Genomic DNA, 17,147 nt, shown 5'->3' with positions numbered 1-17,147 from the left:
CATGCTTGATGGCCGAGGCAAACCAGACCATGATGGAGAAGGTGAGGACAGACTCTATGATGGCCGTATAAAACTGGACCATCATTGCCTGTGGCAGATTGTGTTTTCTTACCTGCCGCAGGAAGTACATCCTCTGCTGGGTCTTTTTGATTGTGGATTCCCTGGAGATGATGGTTCCAAGGAACTTAAATAACTCTACAGATGTGACTGTGGCGTTGTTGATGGTGAGTGGGGGGAGGGGAGGGGGAGCTCTCCAAAAGTCTACAATCAATTCCACCGTGTTGAGAGCATTGAGGTCCAGGTTGTTGCGATGGCACAGGACGCCAGCTGTGTCACTTCCTGTCCGTAGGCAGATTCCTCCCCATTCTGGATCAGTCCAATTGTGTCATCCGAAAACTTGAGAAGCTTGACAGGGGGGGGGGGGGGGGTCTATGGAAACCTATGCCCTCTGGTTCTTGATTGCCCTAACCTGGGGAAAATATCGTATGCCTTCATTACGCCCCTCATGACTTTATACACCTCTATAGTATAAGATAACTCCTAGTCTGCCCAACCTCTCCCTATAGGGGGGTTGCACGTAAGGTCACTGGGTCATAGGGCTTGACGCACGGAGCCGGTAAATCCATCTGGAGGACGCCCGTCACTTCCGGTATATGTTATTAATGCTAAAATGCTAAAAACGCGTACTTTCCTACCTGTTAAAAACCGCCAAAATGTTTAAGTTTTGCGCTGAAAAAAATTGTGGGAGTCGGGGTAAGCGTGAGAGACATGTACCCAACTTCAGAATTCCAAAAGTGAAGCGAAATGAAGGTAAAGAGAAGCGAGAACTGAAGGGACAACAACAGCTAAAGTGCATGGTAAACATTGGCTGTGCAGATATCGGAATTGAAAATATTGGGAATTATCGCGTTTGCTCACTGCATTTCATCAACAGTAAGGCATTATTTGTGTTTTTTCTTGATTCCTTTGGTATCTAAAAATTCTCAGGTGATAAATCTGGCTGTAAATTTTTCTTCAGATGCGTTTTCATTTTGTATGTAAAAACCCACTTGGGAACCATGGGCGATTTTAAAAAATGACAGCCAGATTTATCACTTCTGAAACTTTTTAGATGCCAAAGGAATCAAGAAAAAACACCTTAGTTGATGAAATGCCGTGAGCAAACGGCCAATGTTCGCCACGCATTCTGTCTGTTGTTGTCCCTTCAGCTCTCGCTTCGATCTACCGTCATTTCTCCTCACTTTTGGAATTCTGAAGTAGGCTAAATGTCTCTCACGGTTATCCCGATTTCCATAATTATTTACAGCGCAAAAATTGACCATTTCAGCGGGTTTTAACGGGCCCGCTACGCTGGAAATAATGGTAAGTGCCTACCTGCAGTTCATCGCGTGTACTTCATTTGGAGTAGTGTAGCAACAGTACGGGTCATGGGTCGTGACCCAACTGCCGTGAAACCTCCCTATAATATAAGTCTGAAGAAGGGTTTCGGCCCGAAAGCACAGCGACCTAAATTTTCAGCCTATTTTACCTTCGCGGCGGAAGTCCATAGATGCTGCTATCGCACCTCGCTGAGGTTCTCAAAAGTAAGGCATTATTAACTTACTTTTGATGAAATTCAGCGAGCAAACGCGATAATTCCGATATTTTGGATCTTAGCACTTCCGCCGCTGTACTTTCTATCTTTTTTTTTGCCTGAAAATTTAGGTCGCTGTGCTTCACGGTATACAGAAATATCAGCTTCGGCCGTGGAGTCCTGGCAATATCACTCACAAACTGAGAGATGTCCTGCACTTTTTGGTGTGAGGGGGGATCTAGCGCTTTTGACCTTTGAAATCACCCTATAATACATTTCCTGGAGTCCTGGCAATATCCTCACAAATATTTCCTGCACTTTTTGTGTGTAGCTTATGAAGTGGTATGCTCTCTCTTTTAGCTTTCATGGAGTCTTTATGTGCTCCTAAGACATGGTGCTGAGATGGTCAATACCTTCCAGAATGCAAATTTCCTATCTCTAGTAGTCATGGGCCCAGGAGATCAGTTGCTTTGAGTGATAACGGCTAACACAGGCTGCTGCCCCAACCCCTGCCCCCCCCCGCTCGTCACTCCCGGCAACGCCGCCGCAGCGCCCCCCCCGCGTCACTCCCCTGGCCCCCCCCCCCCCCCCCCCCCCCCCCGTCACTCCCCTGGCAACGCCAACGCCGCAGCAGCCCCCCCCCCCCCCCCCCGTCGTCACTCCCCTGGCAACGTCCAACGCCGCCGCAGCGCCCCCCCCGCGTCGCGTCACTCCCCCGGCAACGTCGGCCGCAGCCCCCCCCCCCCCCCGCGTCCCCCTAGAAACCCAACGCCGCGGTAACCCCTGGCAACGGCGGTAACTGGCAACGGCTAACACAGGCCGGTGCTCCCGGCGGTAACCCCTGGCAACAGCTAACGCCGGCCGCCAGCATGGCGCACAAGTACGACACGCTCCTCGCCGAGAAATCCCCTTTGAGCATAATGCTTCCTGACAAGAATCCGCTTCTTCAGCCCTGGTGAGTGAGGAGAGGACCCACCACCCGGTCAGCGCCCTGCTCTTGGTTTGTGGGGCGCAGATTTAACTCGGATTTTTGCTTGTGAAATGCTGTGGTGACGGGGTTAAGATCCAGCGTTAGACAGATATACCTCTGAAATTAAGGCGAAGCGATTCTTCTTCCACGCTAACTAATTAAAACGTAACTAAGATTGTTTTAAATGGCAATTGTAATCCGGAAACTACAGGATTGTTGTTAAAACTCAGCTGATTATAATGCTTTAAATCCTTATTAGACTTATCCTAGTTCCATGGCAGGGACTTTTAAACATTTGATGTATTAAAATCATGTTTTAGTGCATTGATGAAGTATGATTTCAATGATTTTTATTTGAAGTATTTTTAAGAGGTAACTTTTTAAGGGATAACTTTTTCCACACAAAGGGTGGTGGGTGTATGGAACAAGCTGCCAGAGGAGGTGGTTGAGGCAGGGTATCCCAACATTTAAGAAACAGTTAGACTAATACATGGATAGGACAGGTTTGAAGGGATATGGACCAAAAGCAGGTAGTGTAGCTGGGACATGTTGGCGGGTGTGGGCAAGTTGCGCCGAAGGGCCTGTTTTCACACTGTATCACTCTATGACTATATTATACCTCCACCATGTATGAATGCTTCAAAATCAAGTGGTCGAGTTTTATTGCCATATACTCAAGCATAGAAACATAGGAAATAGGTGCAGGAATAGGCCATTCGGCCATTCGAACCAGCACTGCCATTCAATATGATCATGGCTGTTCATCTAAAATCAGTACCTCTTTCCTGTTTTTCCCCCATATCCCTTGATTTCACTAGCCCCAGGAGCTAAATGTAGCTCTCTTGAAAACATCCAGTGAATTGGCTTCCACTGCCTGTGGCAGAAAATTCCACAGATTCACAACTCTCTGGGTGAAGAAAGTTTGTCCTCATCTCAGTCCTAACTGGCCCCCCCTTTATTCTTAAACTGTGACCCCTGGTTCTGAACTCCCCCAACATCAGGAACATTTTTCCTGCTGTTAAAGTAAGTGAAAATCTAACAGGCAAGCAGGATGCTTTCTCCAACCACCCCCATTTGAATGCCACTATCTTCCACCGTTTTTATCCAGCGCTTGGTACCTACTTCCAGCAGCCACTGGTTGTCCTCCAGGATGCACCGAGACGCAGGCCTGAAGGGCCTGTCCCACTTAGGCGATCTTTTATAGACAATAGACAATAGACAATAAGTGCAGTAGGCCATTCGGCCCTTCGAGCTATTCAATGTGTTCATGGCCGATCATCCCCAATCAGTACCCCGATCCTGCCTTCTCCCCATATCCCCTGACTACGCTACTTTTAAGAGCCCTATCTAGCTGTCTCTTGAAAACATCCAGAGAACTCGCTTTCCACCGCAGAGGATTCCACAGACTCACCACTCTCTGTGAGAAAAAGTGTTTCCTCGTCTCCGTTCTAAATGGCTTACTCCTTATTCTTAAACTTTGACCCCTGGTTCGGGACTCCCCCAACACCGGGAACATGTTTCCTGCCTCTAACGTGTCCAAGCCCTTAACAATCTAATACGTTTCAATGAGATATCCTCTCATCCTTCTAAACTCCAGAGTGTACAAACCCAGCTGCTCCATTCTCTCAGCCAATGACAGTCCCGCCATCCCGGGAATTAACCTTGTAAACCTATGCTGCAATCAATAGCAACAATGTCCTTCCTCAAATTAGGGGACCAAAACTGCACACAATTCTCCAGGTGTGGTCTCACTAGGGCTCTGTACAAATGCAGAAGGACCTCTTTGCTCCTATATTTGATTCCTCTTGTTATAAAGGCCAACATGCCATTTGCTTTCTTCACTGCCCACTGTACCTGCATGCTTACTTTCATAGACTGATGTACAAGGACCCCCAGATCCCGTTGTACTTCCCCTTTTCCCAACTTGACGGCATTTAGATAGTAATCTGCCATCCTGTTTTTGCTACCAAAGTGGATAACCTCACATCTATCCGCATTAAACATCATCCACCATGCATCTGCCCACTCCCCCAACCTGTCCAAGTCACCCTGCACTCTCATAGGATCCTCCTCACAGTTCACACTGCCACCCAGCTTTGTGTCATCTGCAAATTTGCTAATGTTACTTTGAATCCCTCATCCAAATCATTCATGTATATTGTAAATAGCTGTGGTCCCAGCACCGAGCCTTGTGGTACCCCACTAGTCACTGCCTGCCATTCTGAAAAGGACCCGTTAATCCCTACTCTTTGTTTCCTGTCTGCCAACCACTTCTCTATCCATGTCAGCACTCTACCCCCAATAACATGTGCCCTAATTTTGCCAACTAACCTCTTATGTGGGACCATATCAAATGCTTTCTGAAAGTCCAGGTACACTACATCCACTGGCTCTCCCTTGTCCATTTTCCTAGTTACATCTTCAAAAAATTCCAGAAGATTAGTCAAGCATGATTTTCCTATTTGTAAATCCACACTGACTTGGACTGATCCTGTTACTGCTATCCCAATGTTCGGCTATCTCATCTTTTATAATTGACTCCAGCATCTTTCCCACCACTGATGTCAGAGTGAATCCCACCGCAAACTGGTCTATAATTCCCTGTTTTCACTCTCCCGCCTTTCTTAACATGTGGGATAACATTAGCTACCACTCAATCCACAGGAACTGATCCTTTTGGGCGACTACAAACGACAGTGGCAACAATTTTTGCTGTCAGAGGTTGTCATAGGTTGTCGTGAGGTGTTGAAGGTGAATGCTAGTAAAACTAGTCCCTGACAGTCACCTAAAGAGTCGCCTCAGTGGGACAGGCCCGTAAGTGCATGGGAATAGCGTAGATCAGGGGGGCCACGACCAGCTGTGTCACTCGTTGTCCAGCCCACTCTCCATCACTGATAGACACTAAAAGCCGGAGTAACATCCAATATCCTCTCTGTGTCTGTGGAACTACTCCAAGCACCAGAGGGCCATTGTTCTGCAGTGCGCTGCTCGATATGTGATTGGCTTTGTGGAGAACAGAGCCAGATGTCACCGTGTCCCAGCACTCGGCCCTACACAGCCCTGCTAGCCGGACAGGGTTCAGCTTAGAGATACAGCGCGGAAATAGGCCCTTCGGCCAACTGAGTCCACACTGACCAGCGATCCCCACACATTAACACTATCCTACACCCACTAGGGACAATTTACACTTATACCAAGCCAATTAACCAGACCTTCAGTCTGAAGACGGGACTCAACCCGAAACGTCACCCATTCCTTCCCTCCAGAGATGCTGTCTGTCCCTATGAGTTACTCCAGCACTTTGTTTCTATTGGTTTAAACCAGCATCTGCAGTTCGTTCCAACACGTGTACCTGTCCAAATGCCGTTTAAATGTCATTGTGGTCATTTCAAGTGTAGAATGAAGACAAGAGTGTTTAATTGTCGCGAGCAGCAACATCAGAACAATACAATACAATACAATACAATACCATTTATTTGTTATCATTTGAACCTCTTGAGGTTCAAACGAAATTTGGTTTCTGCAGTCATACACACAAGAAAAAGAACCAAGACACAACACAATTTACACAAACTTCCATCACAGTGAATCTCCTCCTCATTGTGATGGAAGGCAAAGTCTTATCTCTCCCCTGCACTCCTCCCGATGTCAGAGTCAAAGCCCCCGGCGGGCGATGGTAAGTGTCCCGCGGCCATTAAAGCCGCGCCGGGCGATGCAAGGCCGCGCTCCGGGTCTTGGTGTTGGAGCCCCCGGCAGGCGCTGCAAGTCCCGCGGCCGTTAAAGCCGCGCCGGGTGATGTAAGGCCCTACTCCAGGTACTTTTCAACCCCGCAACTCGGGCGGGAAAGGTCGCCATTGTGGAAGCCCCGAAAAGCGATCTCCCACCAGGGACCCGCGGGCTCCCGGTGTCATTGTCCACCAGACCTGCGGTTGGAGCCTCCGAATCTCCGGGGTCAGGCCGCAGCAGCTCGCCACCTCAGCTCCTCCCGCTCCGAACTTGGCCAGCTCCGCGATGGTGGGTAAGTCCGCAGGCTCCGCGACTGGAGCCCCAGATCGTTCCAGTTGGAGGCCGCCCACAGTGCTAGGCCCCAACGACAACGGAGACCAGACAAAGAAAAGGTCGGGTTCTCCGTACAGGGAAAAGATTTACACGTTGCCCCCACCACCCCCCCCCCCTGCCCCCCACACACATACTCAGTTAAAAAAAACCCACTATAACTACATTTAAACGCGCCAACAAAAAAAAATAGACAGACGGCCTGCAGAGGCCGCTTGTGGAGAACAGAGCCAGAGACGTGAGTCGCGCCGCCCACTCTCAGTTGCTGCACCTTAACAGGTTGGTTAAAGCAACAACACACAGATACATGTAAATAGATTGATTTAGTTCATTATTGCCATCTGTAGCAAGGTACAGGGAAAAGCTTTTGTTGCGGCTATCCGGTAAATGCAAGCAAGCCGCTCACAATGTACAGATAAAGGAGAATGGGCGCAACATATATAATCAATAATACAATGGATTAATAATCAGTAATATTGGGAAACCCTCCCGGCATATCAGCGGAGGCCCAAATATTAGCATTACAATTAATGCCCCACAGTGCCAGAGACCCGGGTTCGATCCTGGTCTCGAGTGCTGGCTGCGTGGAGTTTGCACGTTCTCCCTGTGACCGCGTGGGTTGCCTCCGGGTGCTCCGGTTTCCTCCCACATCCCAAAGACGTGTGGGTTTGTAGGTTAATTGGCCCTCTGTAAATTGCCCCCTGGTGTGTAGGCAGTGGATGAGAAAGTGGGATAACTTAGAACCAGTGTGAATGGGTGATCGATTGTCAGCACGGACTCGAGGGGCCGAAGGGCCTGTTTCCACGCTGTATCTTTGAACTAATTATAATATTGAACAAATCAAGACTTATCTATCGGATTTGAACATGAACAATATTATCCCAAGGTGGCAAAGTATTTGAATGGCATTTACTGCATAATCCCTGAGGTTATTCTTTGTAAAGTAAGGGCAAAGTTAATCTCTACAAGTTTCATTTTCTGAAATTAATTTGTAGTTTATATTTACCATCTTGCCTTTGCTTATTTGTTCCCGTGATACATGAATCCAAGACTTACATTTAAAGATGAACAAAATATCAATTTAAAGACAGATATCAACTAATTTCCCCAATTGAGTATGAATATCGATTTCTTTAACATCCCCTCTCTCTCCATCCCTCCTGCCTCCGAGTGGTATTAGCTTCAAAGTCGTCTTGTTGGGTCTCATTGTGTGAAAAGGAACTGCAGATGCCTGTTTAAACCAAAGAGAGACACAACATGCTGGAGCAACTCAGCGGGACAGGCAGCATCTCTGAAGAGAAGGAATGGGTGACGTTTCAGGTCGAGACACTTCTAAAGGTTTTGGGTCGAGACCCTTAAGGGCTTGTCCCACTTTCACGACCTAATTCATGACCTTTTTTACTTGTGGACATTTTTCATCATGCTAGAAAAAACGCCCGACCTACTGGATGCCACGAGTACCTATGACTAGCATCACAGCTTGCTACGACCTACCTACGACCTTCTGGCGACCATGCTGCGAGTATGATTCAAGGGCAAACTCGGCAGAGGTCGCGAATTAGGTCGTGAAAGTGGGACAGGGGCTTTAGAAGGGTCACGACCAGAAACGTAACCCATTCCTTCTCTCCAGAGATGCTGCCCGATCCATGCCGGTCACCAGGGCGAATTCGGCGGGGGAGCAACGCTTCCGATGCCTCCGACGTCCCGGGACTTGCACTGAGGCTGCTCCATGGCTAGAGCTGCAGCGAGCGACTGGCCAGCCCGGCAAACACTCGCCAGCCCGGCAAACACTCACCAGCTCCGGTTCCCAGTCCACACCTTCCCCCACCGCTGCTTCTGCTTCCATCCGTCCCTCCGCCCCGGCTCTCCAACACCCGCAGCCCATGCAGTTTTGAAATTCTCGTTGATCACAGAATTTCTCACGACAGAGCATGAGAAATTTGTGATCAGCGTGAGAGCATGAGAATTTGTCGATATGCGTGAGAGTAGGCAGCCCTGTTAGCATTATAATTGACCAATAATAATTTGCTGCTGAGGCTTTTCTTTGCACAGATCAAATACATTGTGCTGATCATTTTTTTGCCACTGTTTAAGAAAGAACTGCAGAAGCTGGAAAAATCGAAGGTAGACAAAAAAGCTGGAGAAACTCAACGGGTGAGGCAGCATCTATGGAATGAAGGAATAGGCAACCTTTCCGATCGAGACCCTTCAGACTGACGTTGGGGGGGGGAAAGGAAGAGGCGGAGACAGTGGGCTGTGGGAGAGCTGGGAAGGGGAGGGGAAGGAGGGAGAAAGCCATTTCCCGGTGGCTCAGTACTTCAACTCCCCATCCCATTCCGAATCCGACCTTTCTGTCCTGGGTCTCCACCATGGCCAGAGTGAATCCCACCGCAAATTGGAGGAACAACATCTCACATTTCACTTGGGTAGTTTATACCCCAGCAGTATGAACATTGACTTCTCCAATTTCAGGTAGTCCTTGCTTTCACCTTCCTTCCCCTCCCCTCCCCAGCTCTCCCGCAGCCTACTGTCTCCGCCTCTTCCTTTCTTTTTCATGCCCCCCCCTCCCACATCAATCTGAAGAAGGGCCTTGACCCAGAAATATCGCCTATTCCTACGTTCCATAGATGCTGCCACACCCGCTGAGTTTCTCCAGCTTTTTTGTCTACCTTCGATTTTTTTGCCACTGATCATTTTGGAGCCAAGAATTGGATGTTGCTTTGATTGATGGAGACTCAGTAACATTTTTAGGTTTACTGCCTCTGACGCTCTTAACTCTATCTTAGACTTGCTGCAGCTTGTTTTAATCTACCCTTAGGAAACCTGGACAGAAACCTCTGGTGACCTTGCGCCCCACCCAAGGTTTCCATGAGTCGCCAGAGGTTTTGGTCACTCGCCTGGAAAGCCTCGACCGAAGCATGAGCTGCATCTATAGTCCAAAGGTCCTACAGGATCTTTGCTGCCGACCGCGCACACACACACACACACACACACACACACACACACACACACACACACACACACACACACACACACACACACACACACACACACACACACACACACACACATCATCGACAGAGCACGGGGGCCAGGGACAGCAGAGGAGCGCTGTTTGCGCGATGAAGAGGAAGGGAAACGGCTGCCACAGAGCACGGTAAGTCCTTTAGAGAGCGCGGGAAGAAGGACAGAGAAGGGGGAGAGAAGAGGAGAAAGGGGGGAGAGAAGGGGGGGGGGGGGGGGGGAGGGGAGAGAGGGGGGGGGGGGAGAGAAGGAGTGGAGACAGTTTTAAGAAGTTTAATAAAGTTAGCGGGCATTTTACCTTCCAGCGGATCTTCTAGGTTCTGAAAACCAAAGATCCTATAGGATCTTTGCTGAACACTCCAATGAGCCAATCAAAATGGCCGGTCAGCGAAAGAGATTGCCTTCAACCACCTGTAAATAAATAGCAACCCCACTCCACTGGCTTCGACCAAACGGCAACCTATTTTTAGTGGAGGCCGGTTTTGAATTTGTTGAAATAATCGCAGGAACATAGAAGAAGCCTCAACTACCAGAAACCACTTTCGACAATTAGGGAGAGAGACCAAAACTTCCGGGAACCTCACGGAAACCTTGGTTGGGGCGCAAGGTCACCGGAGATTTCCGTTCAGATGTCCTAAGTGGGACAGGGACTTAAGTAGTTAATTACTTCTGCACTAATGTACATATGCTTGATATTATGTTGATAAATTATTCTAAACACTTCCTCACATATCCAAAGATTCTTCACCTCGCTTGAGGTTGTTCCCAGAACATCTGCCGGATACACGGATAGTGCTGGATCTCCTGTAATATCTTAACCACTATTATCTGGAATACTTTTGGTGATAGTTTAAGTACATATGGTATAAGAGTACAATCCCTTGTGGATATTATGCCAAATAATGTCTGATTCATTATTAAATCTCACAAGATCCATTGGTCTGTCTTAGGTTATCCAATTACTCCATGGCACTCATCAATACCCAGTGTTGGTTTTATTTGTTTGACTTTTCTTCAGACTCAACTTGCAATGCATGTAATATCAGTTTTGCATTAGAAGAGATGAGCTGACTTTTAATGCAATAGATATTTGGTTGATTGCCTTTAATACCTAAATAAATACATATACAGATCTTATATTGTTCCTGAAATGTCCTTGATGCTCTTCTGATGTAGACACAAAATGCTGGAGTAACTCAGCGGGTCAGACAGCATATCTGAAGAAAAGGAATAGGTGATGTTTCGGGTCCAGACCATTTTCCAGTCTGAAGAAGGGTCTCAAACAGAAACGTCACCTATTCCTTGTCTCCAGAGATGCTGCCTGACCTGCTGATTTACTTCAGCATTTTGCGTTTATCTACGGTGTATACCAGCACCTTGGTCACCTTGCTTATTGCTCACTCAAGGGAAGAACTAGTCCCACGTAAGATTATCTCCCAGTGTATGATCTAAGGACATTGGGTGGCACGGTGGCACAGTAGTGGAGTTGCTGCCTTTTAGTGCCAGTGACCCGGGTTTGATCTTGGCTATGGGTGCTTGTCGAATGGAGTTTATATATTTTCCCCGTGACCTCCGTGGATTTTCCCCAGGTGCTACAGTTTCCTCCCACATCCCAAAGAAGTACAGGTTTGTAGGTTAAAGGTACACAAAATTGCTGGAGAAACTCAGCGGGTGCAGCAGCATCTATGGAGCGAAGGAAATAGGCGACGTTTCGGGCCAAAACCCTTCTTCAGACTGATGGGGGGTGGGGGGGAGAAGGAAGGTTAAAGGGGAGGAGGAGGAGCCCGAGGGCGGGCGGATAGGAGGGTGGGAGGAGACAGCTAGAGGGTTAAGGAAGGGGAGGAGACAGCAAGGGCTAGCAAAATTGGGAGAATTCAATGTTAATGCCATCCGGACTCAAGGTCCCCAGGCGAAATATGAGGTGCTGTTCCTCCAATTTCCGCTGCTGCTCACTCTGGCAATGGAGGAGACCCAGGACAGAGAGGTCGTATTGGGAATGGGAGGGGGAGTTGAAGTGCTGAGCCACCGGGAGGTCAGGTTGGTTATTGCGGACTGAGCGGAGATGTTCGGCAAAACGATCGCCCAACCTACGCTTACCCTCCCCGATGTAAATCAGCTGACACCTAGAGCAGAGGATGCAGTAGATGAGGTTGGAGGAGATGCAGGTGAACCTTTGTCGCACCTGGAACGATTGCTTAGGTCCTTGAATGGAGTCGAGGGGGGAGGTGAAGGGACAGGTGTTGCATTTCTTGCGGTTGCAACGGAAAGTACCCGGGGAGGGGGTGGTGCGGGAGGGAAGGGAAGAATTGACAAGGGCTCTAGCCTGTCCAACCCCTTAAGAATTTTGTAAGTTTCTATAAGATCCCCCCTCAATCTTCTAAATTCTAGCGTGTACAAGCCGAGTCTATCCTGTCTTTCTTCATATGAAAGTCCTGCCATCCCAGGAATCGGTCTGGTGAACCTTCTCTGTACTCCCTCTATGGCAAGAATGTATTTCCTCAGATTAGGAGACCAAAACTGTACGCAATACTCCAGGTGTGGTCTCACCAAGACCCTGTACAACTACAGTAGAACCTCCCTGCTCTTATACTCAAATCCTTTTGCTATGAATGCTAACATACCATTTGCTTTCTTCACTGCCTGCTGCACCTGCATTCCTACTTTCAATGACTGGTGTACCATGACACCCAGGTCTCGTTGCATCTTCCCTTTTCCTAATCGGCCATCATTCAGATTTATATGTATCCTTATATTGCCTTATTTATATTAATAGGATTTCCTTCCTACATTTGCATAAGGCCAATTCAAAATCTTTGAGTTCAGGACATAATAAAAACAATGCTTGTGTTTATGTAAGGACATTTCACAGACTGCTGCTGGAATTTTCAACATACATGACTATATGACACAATCATTAAAGAAACAATTCTGATTCATAACCAGAATTACATGTACTACACTCGTAAACGCAGAATATGGTTTTGAGGAAGAGAGAAGATGTGATGAGGCATTGCTCCAGGCAGTAATAACATTGAAAAGTTATTTCAATTTGTAGGTACAAGGAGAGATTAAAGACCAAGTATCTAAAGAAGAATCCGAAACTGCAGTCTGATGCTTTGAATGGACATAGATGGCGCTTCTTGAAAAATGGGCTGGATGATTTTCGTGATGGATTACCACCATCGTCACAAGAGGATTTAGCCATAATACAGTATCAGAAAGGTGCCGGCCTTAGTCCCTCACTGGTGAATGTGGCAGAAACTTTCAAGCCTGCCCAACGTGTATCAAAAAGGCTCACTAAATCACAAATATGTTATTCCAAGGCTTTACCATCACAACAGATTAGGAGGGAGCAGATTGAAGAGATTGAATATGGCTTGAGTCAGCATCCATTGGCTCTTTATCCACACCTGGAAGAAGGAGTGCCTCCAGAGGTAGGAAATAACTTGGAACAAAATTCTGCACTTTCCACATTAAATCTTCACTGAAAAGTAAATGTACTGTTTTTCACATGAAGGACATGTTATCTTCTCAAGTAATTATCCTCTACAAATCAGTTCTACTGCAATTTAGATTATTTGATTTTACAATGTAATGTATGATAGGTAGACTGGTGATCTTCTTGTTACACTGAAGTTTATGCTGAAGTTTAAACACCTGGGAACAAGATTGAAGTGTCTTAGCATTCTGTAATGTACGAAAGGACGTTTACGATAATTTTTGTAGCTTTGAGTCTCGTTCTGCATTATTGAAGCTCCCTTCCAAATGTGCACAGGACTACATTTATTCCATTCACAAAGTGCTCCTAATTCCAATTCCAATGGTGAATTGACAATTTCCAACTAGCGACTTTTTAATACTGTCCTCTGAGATCAAAAAGTCCTTTCAACAAAATCCTGCTTTTTGCTTCATTTGCATACCAAATATGAAATTTTGTTCAAGTTAATTAGGTACATAGTCTCAAGCTCCATAGTGAATATTTGGGAGGTGGGTGACGGAAAGAGCTATGGATTGAGAGTTTTGAATACAATCTCTAAATACTGAAACAGGCAGGCAGGATTCCATACAAAATGTGGCACTGCTGCAATTACAATCTTTGTTTTGTTTTGGAATGGATTGTCAGCACAGACTGAGCTATGGAACATGAAGTTTGAACCTATAATTTTCGAATTCAAAAATAGTGTTACCACCAGTCAGTCCCATTGTTTATTTAACTATGAATTGCACACATTTAGAAGTAATAACCACAATATTCCTTCGACAGCTCTTTGAGACAATTATAGATATCCTGGACCCTGAGATGCTCCTGCCCAGTGAGGAGGATCGGGTAGTTCCCATGGAACTTGCTGAAATGGAGAAGCCTCCTAAACCACAGAAGAAGAAGATGAAGAAGAAGAAGATGGAAGAAGCAAAATGTTCAGAAAGGTAACTAATGAAACTTTTTTTCATGAAGCCTACATTTAAAGAAAAAGCAAATGATAGGAAGCAGAAAAAGTTCATGTCATTCACTAAAGATAGACACAAAATGCTGGAGTAGCCCAGTGGGCCAGGCAGCATCTCTGGGGAACACGGATTGGTGACGTTTCAGGTCGGAACACTTCTTCAGACTGATCGTAGGGGAGCGGGAAAGAAAACTGGGAGAGTGTAGGTGCAGGACAGAGTGTATCCAGTAATAGGTGAACAGGGCGAGTGGTTATTTGAAAGGCATATTGTTGTATATAAAGGCCAGAGATGAAGAGACAAGTATGAGCTCAAGGGGATAAAGAGTTGCGAAATGTTCTACATTATGGCAGGCCTTGAATTCTTTGAGGTCGGGATCTATATCATGCAGACCTGGAATCTCAGGCTCGCACCTGTCTCTTCATCTCTGGCCTTTCTCCAACAATCTATCTAACAAATAACCCCCTGCTGTGTGTAATGGCAATTTCAAACTTTTCCAATGTCCAACTTTCCGTTGCCATTACTCCACTGGGAGGTACGTACGCAGTGATCGTACGCAGACAAGCAAAAACGGATATCCCAGTCGTGTTTCCAGCTTAATTAGTTCTTTATTGAAGTAGTTGTACAGACAAAAAAGTGAACATATGCGATCGTCTTTATTCTTATACAAATTGTAGCTTTCCGTTCTTACTATCTGGTAAGAACTGTATTCTCTACAAATCCCGTGGCTGGTCTGATCTGGCCACTCCCTCCCCTGGTATGATATATGTAAAGTTCATCTACGTATCAAAAGCCCACCGCCAAGTGTTCAAAATAATACTGCTAGAAATAGCTAGACAAAATAATAATATGCTAACAGTAACTAGCCTTAGCATGAATGGCTCTGACACACCGCCCCCAAATAGTTCTACATATATAACAAAACAATTACCAATAAACATTAAAAGGAGCTATTGAAGTTCTGAACTTGAACACATCTGCTTCAATGCACCAGTGCAATCCCAGTGCCCTTTCCATAGGTAGATTGTCTTTGTCCAAGTCCAACTCCCTGGTCTCCTTGGTTCTGTTTTCTTGTGGAATGGATGCCAATACAGCACGGCTGTTGCTGATCCACTTCGACCGCATGAATCCTCCCATTTGACAGAGGGAAGTCAGGTGTGTTGCCATTTGAATTGCTTCCTGTTCCGAAGGCATGGACTTTAAACAATCATCTACGTAGAAGCTGTTCTTTACTGTGTTAGTCACCTCTGCTGGGAAATGAGCTTTGTTGTCTTCAGCAATCTTCCTTAATGCAAAGTTTGCACAACTTGGTGATGACACTGCTCCAAACAAATGTACCTTCATCCGGTATTCAACAAGATCTTGCTGTGCATCACCCTCAGGGCACTCCAGGAACCACAAATAGTCAATATGCGTTTCTGATACCTTGACCTGATGAAACATTGCTTTGATTTCAGCCATCAAAGCAACCAGTACTTGTCTGAATCTGATGAGAACTCCAACGAGTGAGTTGGTAAGGTCTGGACCCTGCAGCAGTTGGCAGTTAAGTGATGTTCCTTTGAAGGCTGCCCCACAGTCAAAGACCATCCTCAAGGTTCCTTTCCTTGAGTGATACACCCCATGGTGTGGGATATACTCCTTCACTTCGATTCAGCTGGTCCACTGGTACCATTTCAGCATAACCATTATCAATCATTTCTATGAGGAAAGATGTATATTCATCATGACATTTCTTATTCTTGCCAAACCTGCATTTCGTGCTCTAGATGTGCTGCACTGCAATGGTTATTCAGCAAACTGACACTTTCTTGTTTAAAAGGTAAATCTATACAATAGTGTCCATCTATCATCTTTACTGAGTGATTCATAATATCCAAGAACTTCAACTCTTCTCTGGACGTTTCTTCTGCTTCCTTGCTGGTTCTTTTGCTGCACTCGTGATTGTATTGCTTGACCAGTAGCTCCTCTACGTTTACAGTGGATATTCGATTGACAGCAGCAGCAGGGCAGTCATTTTCATCCCTGATTTTATTGTCTCTTCTCAGGAGAGCATAGATGACCCATCCCATGCCAAAGTCTGTTTTAGGAATCTTGATATCCTTCATGTAAGAAATGAAAAAAATGAAATGATTCAATTTATTGAATCATTTCATTTTTTTTCATTTCTTACATGAAGGATATCAAGATTCCTAAAACAGACTTTGGCATGGGATGGGTCATCTATGCTCTCCTGAGAAGAGTTGAAGTAAGGTCATTGTTTCAGCTCTTCCTGGCTGGGAATGTTTAGATAAGAAACAGGCATGGCCTTATGTGTGAACACATCAGACAGTTGTATATAATTGTCTTTGTCCATTCTGGATATTTCCAAACATGAGATATGATGACTGATCACAGGCTTCTTTTCATTCATGGTACACAAGAGAATCTTAGTCCTTTATCCTGTAATGCTCAGCCTTCTCATCAAGCTTTCTGTGCAAAAGGTAGTTGAACTTCCATGATCTAAAAATGCATATGTTTGCAACACCGTCTCCCCCTTGCGGCTCTTTACCTGTACTGGTAAGATGGAGAAGATGCAGACTTCATCACCGGTCCCAATATGCGCACACATCTTAGATGAGGGAACAGCATCACTTACAGTTGGCTTCTCATTCTGTTCTGTATGCTCCGACTTCTTCTCTGTGTTCTTCTGTTCAGTGTGAAGTATTTCAGGAAGATCTTGTTTCCACACATCACATGTCTTACGACTCTTGCAGTCTCTACTCATGTGTCCTTTCTTCAAACATCCAAAGCAGACTCCTTCTCCCTTAAGAAGTCCATCTTTTCTTTATGCCCCTTTTTCTTGATCAGTAGACACCGCCCTAATGTGTGACCACTTTTATTACAGAACAAACAAAAACCTTGAGTATTAATGGTAGACGCATTTCTTCTCGTTCCACCTGTTGTCGGATTTCTTTGCACTGCTGTTTCTACAGGTATTATAGTTGTTGCAAAACTGTTTCCTTTCGGTCCGGACCTTTCTCTTGTTTTAGCAAAAGTAGAATCTTTGACAGTTGCAATTGGTCGGATCCTGAATGCTTCCAAAAA

General features: G+C 46.0%; 1 protein-coding gene across 3 annotated transcripts in view; it reads left to right on the top strand.

The window, feature by feature from the left end:
• The first annotated feature begins 2,380 nt into the window (after positions 1 to 2,380).
• The window catches only part of zgc:158260 (uncharacterized protein LOC571389 homolog), a 30,191-nt gene continuing 15,424 nt past the window's right edge, over positions 2,381 to 17,147 (top strand). For 2 of the 3 annotated variants that reach the window (XM_055639777.1, XM_055639763.1), the window contains exons 1-3: positions 2,381 to 2,528; positions 12,679 to 13,057; positions 13,888 to 14,048. In XM_055639777.1, the coding sequence (XP_055495752.1) occupies positions 2,443 to 2,528; positions 12,679 to 13,057; positions 13,888 to 14,048 (626 nt within the window). In that variant the 5' untranslated portion in view covers positions 2,381 to 2,442. Of the gene's footprint in view, positions 2,529 to 9,692; positions 9,757 to 12,678; positions 13,058 to 13,887; positions 14,049 to 17,147 lie in introns of those variants that run through there. The other variant, XM_055639769.1, reaches the window with a different exon arrangement.

This window comes from Leucoraja erinacea, chromosome 1, assembly GCF_028641065.1.
Source record: "Leucoraja erinacea ecotype New England chromosome 1, Leri_hhj_1, whole genome shotgun sequence".
Lineage (NCBI taxonomy): Eukaryota > Metazoa > Chordata > Chondrichthyes > Rajiformes > Rajidae > Leucoraja > Leucoraja erinaceus.
Note: the sequence above shows the minus strand (reverse complement) of the source record. Positions and strands in the feature narration are given on the sequence as shown.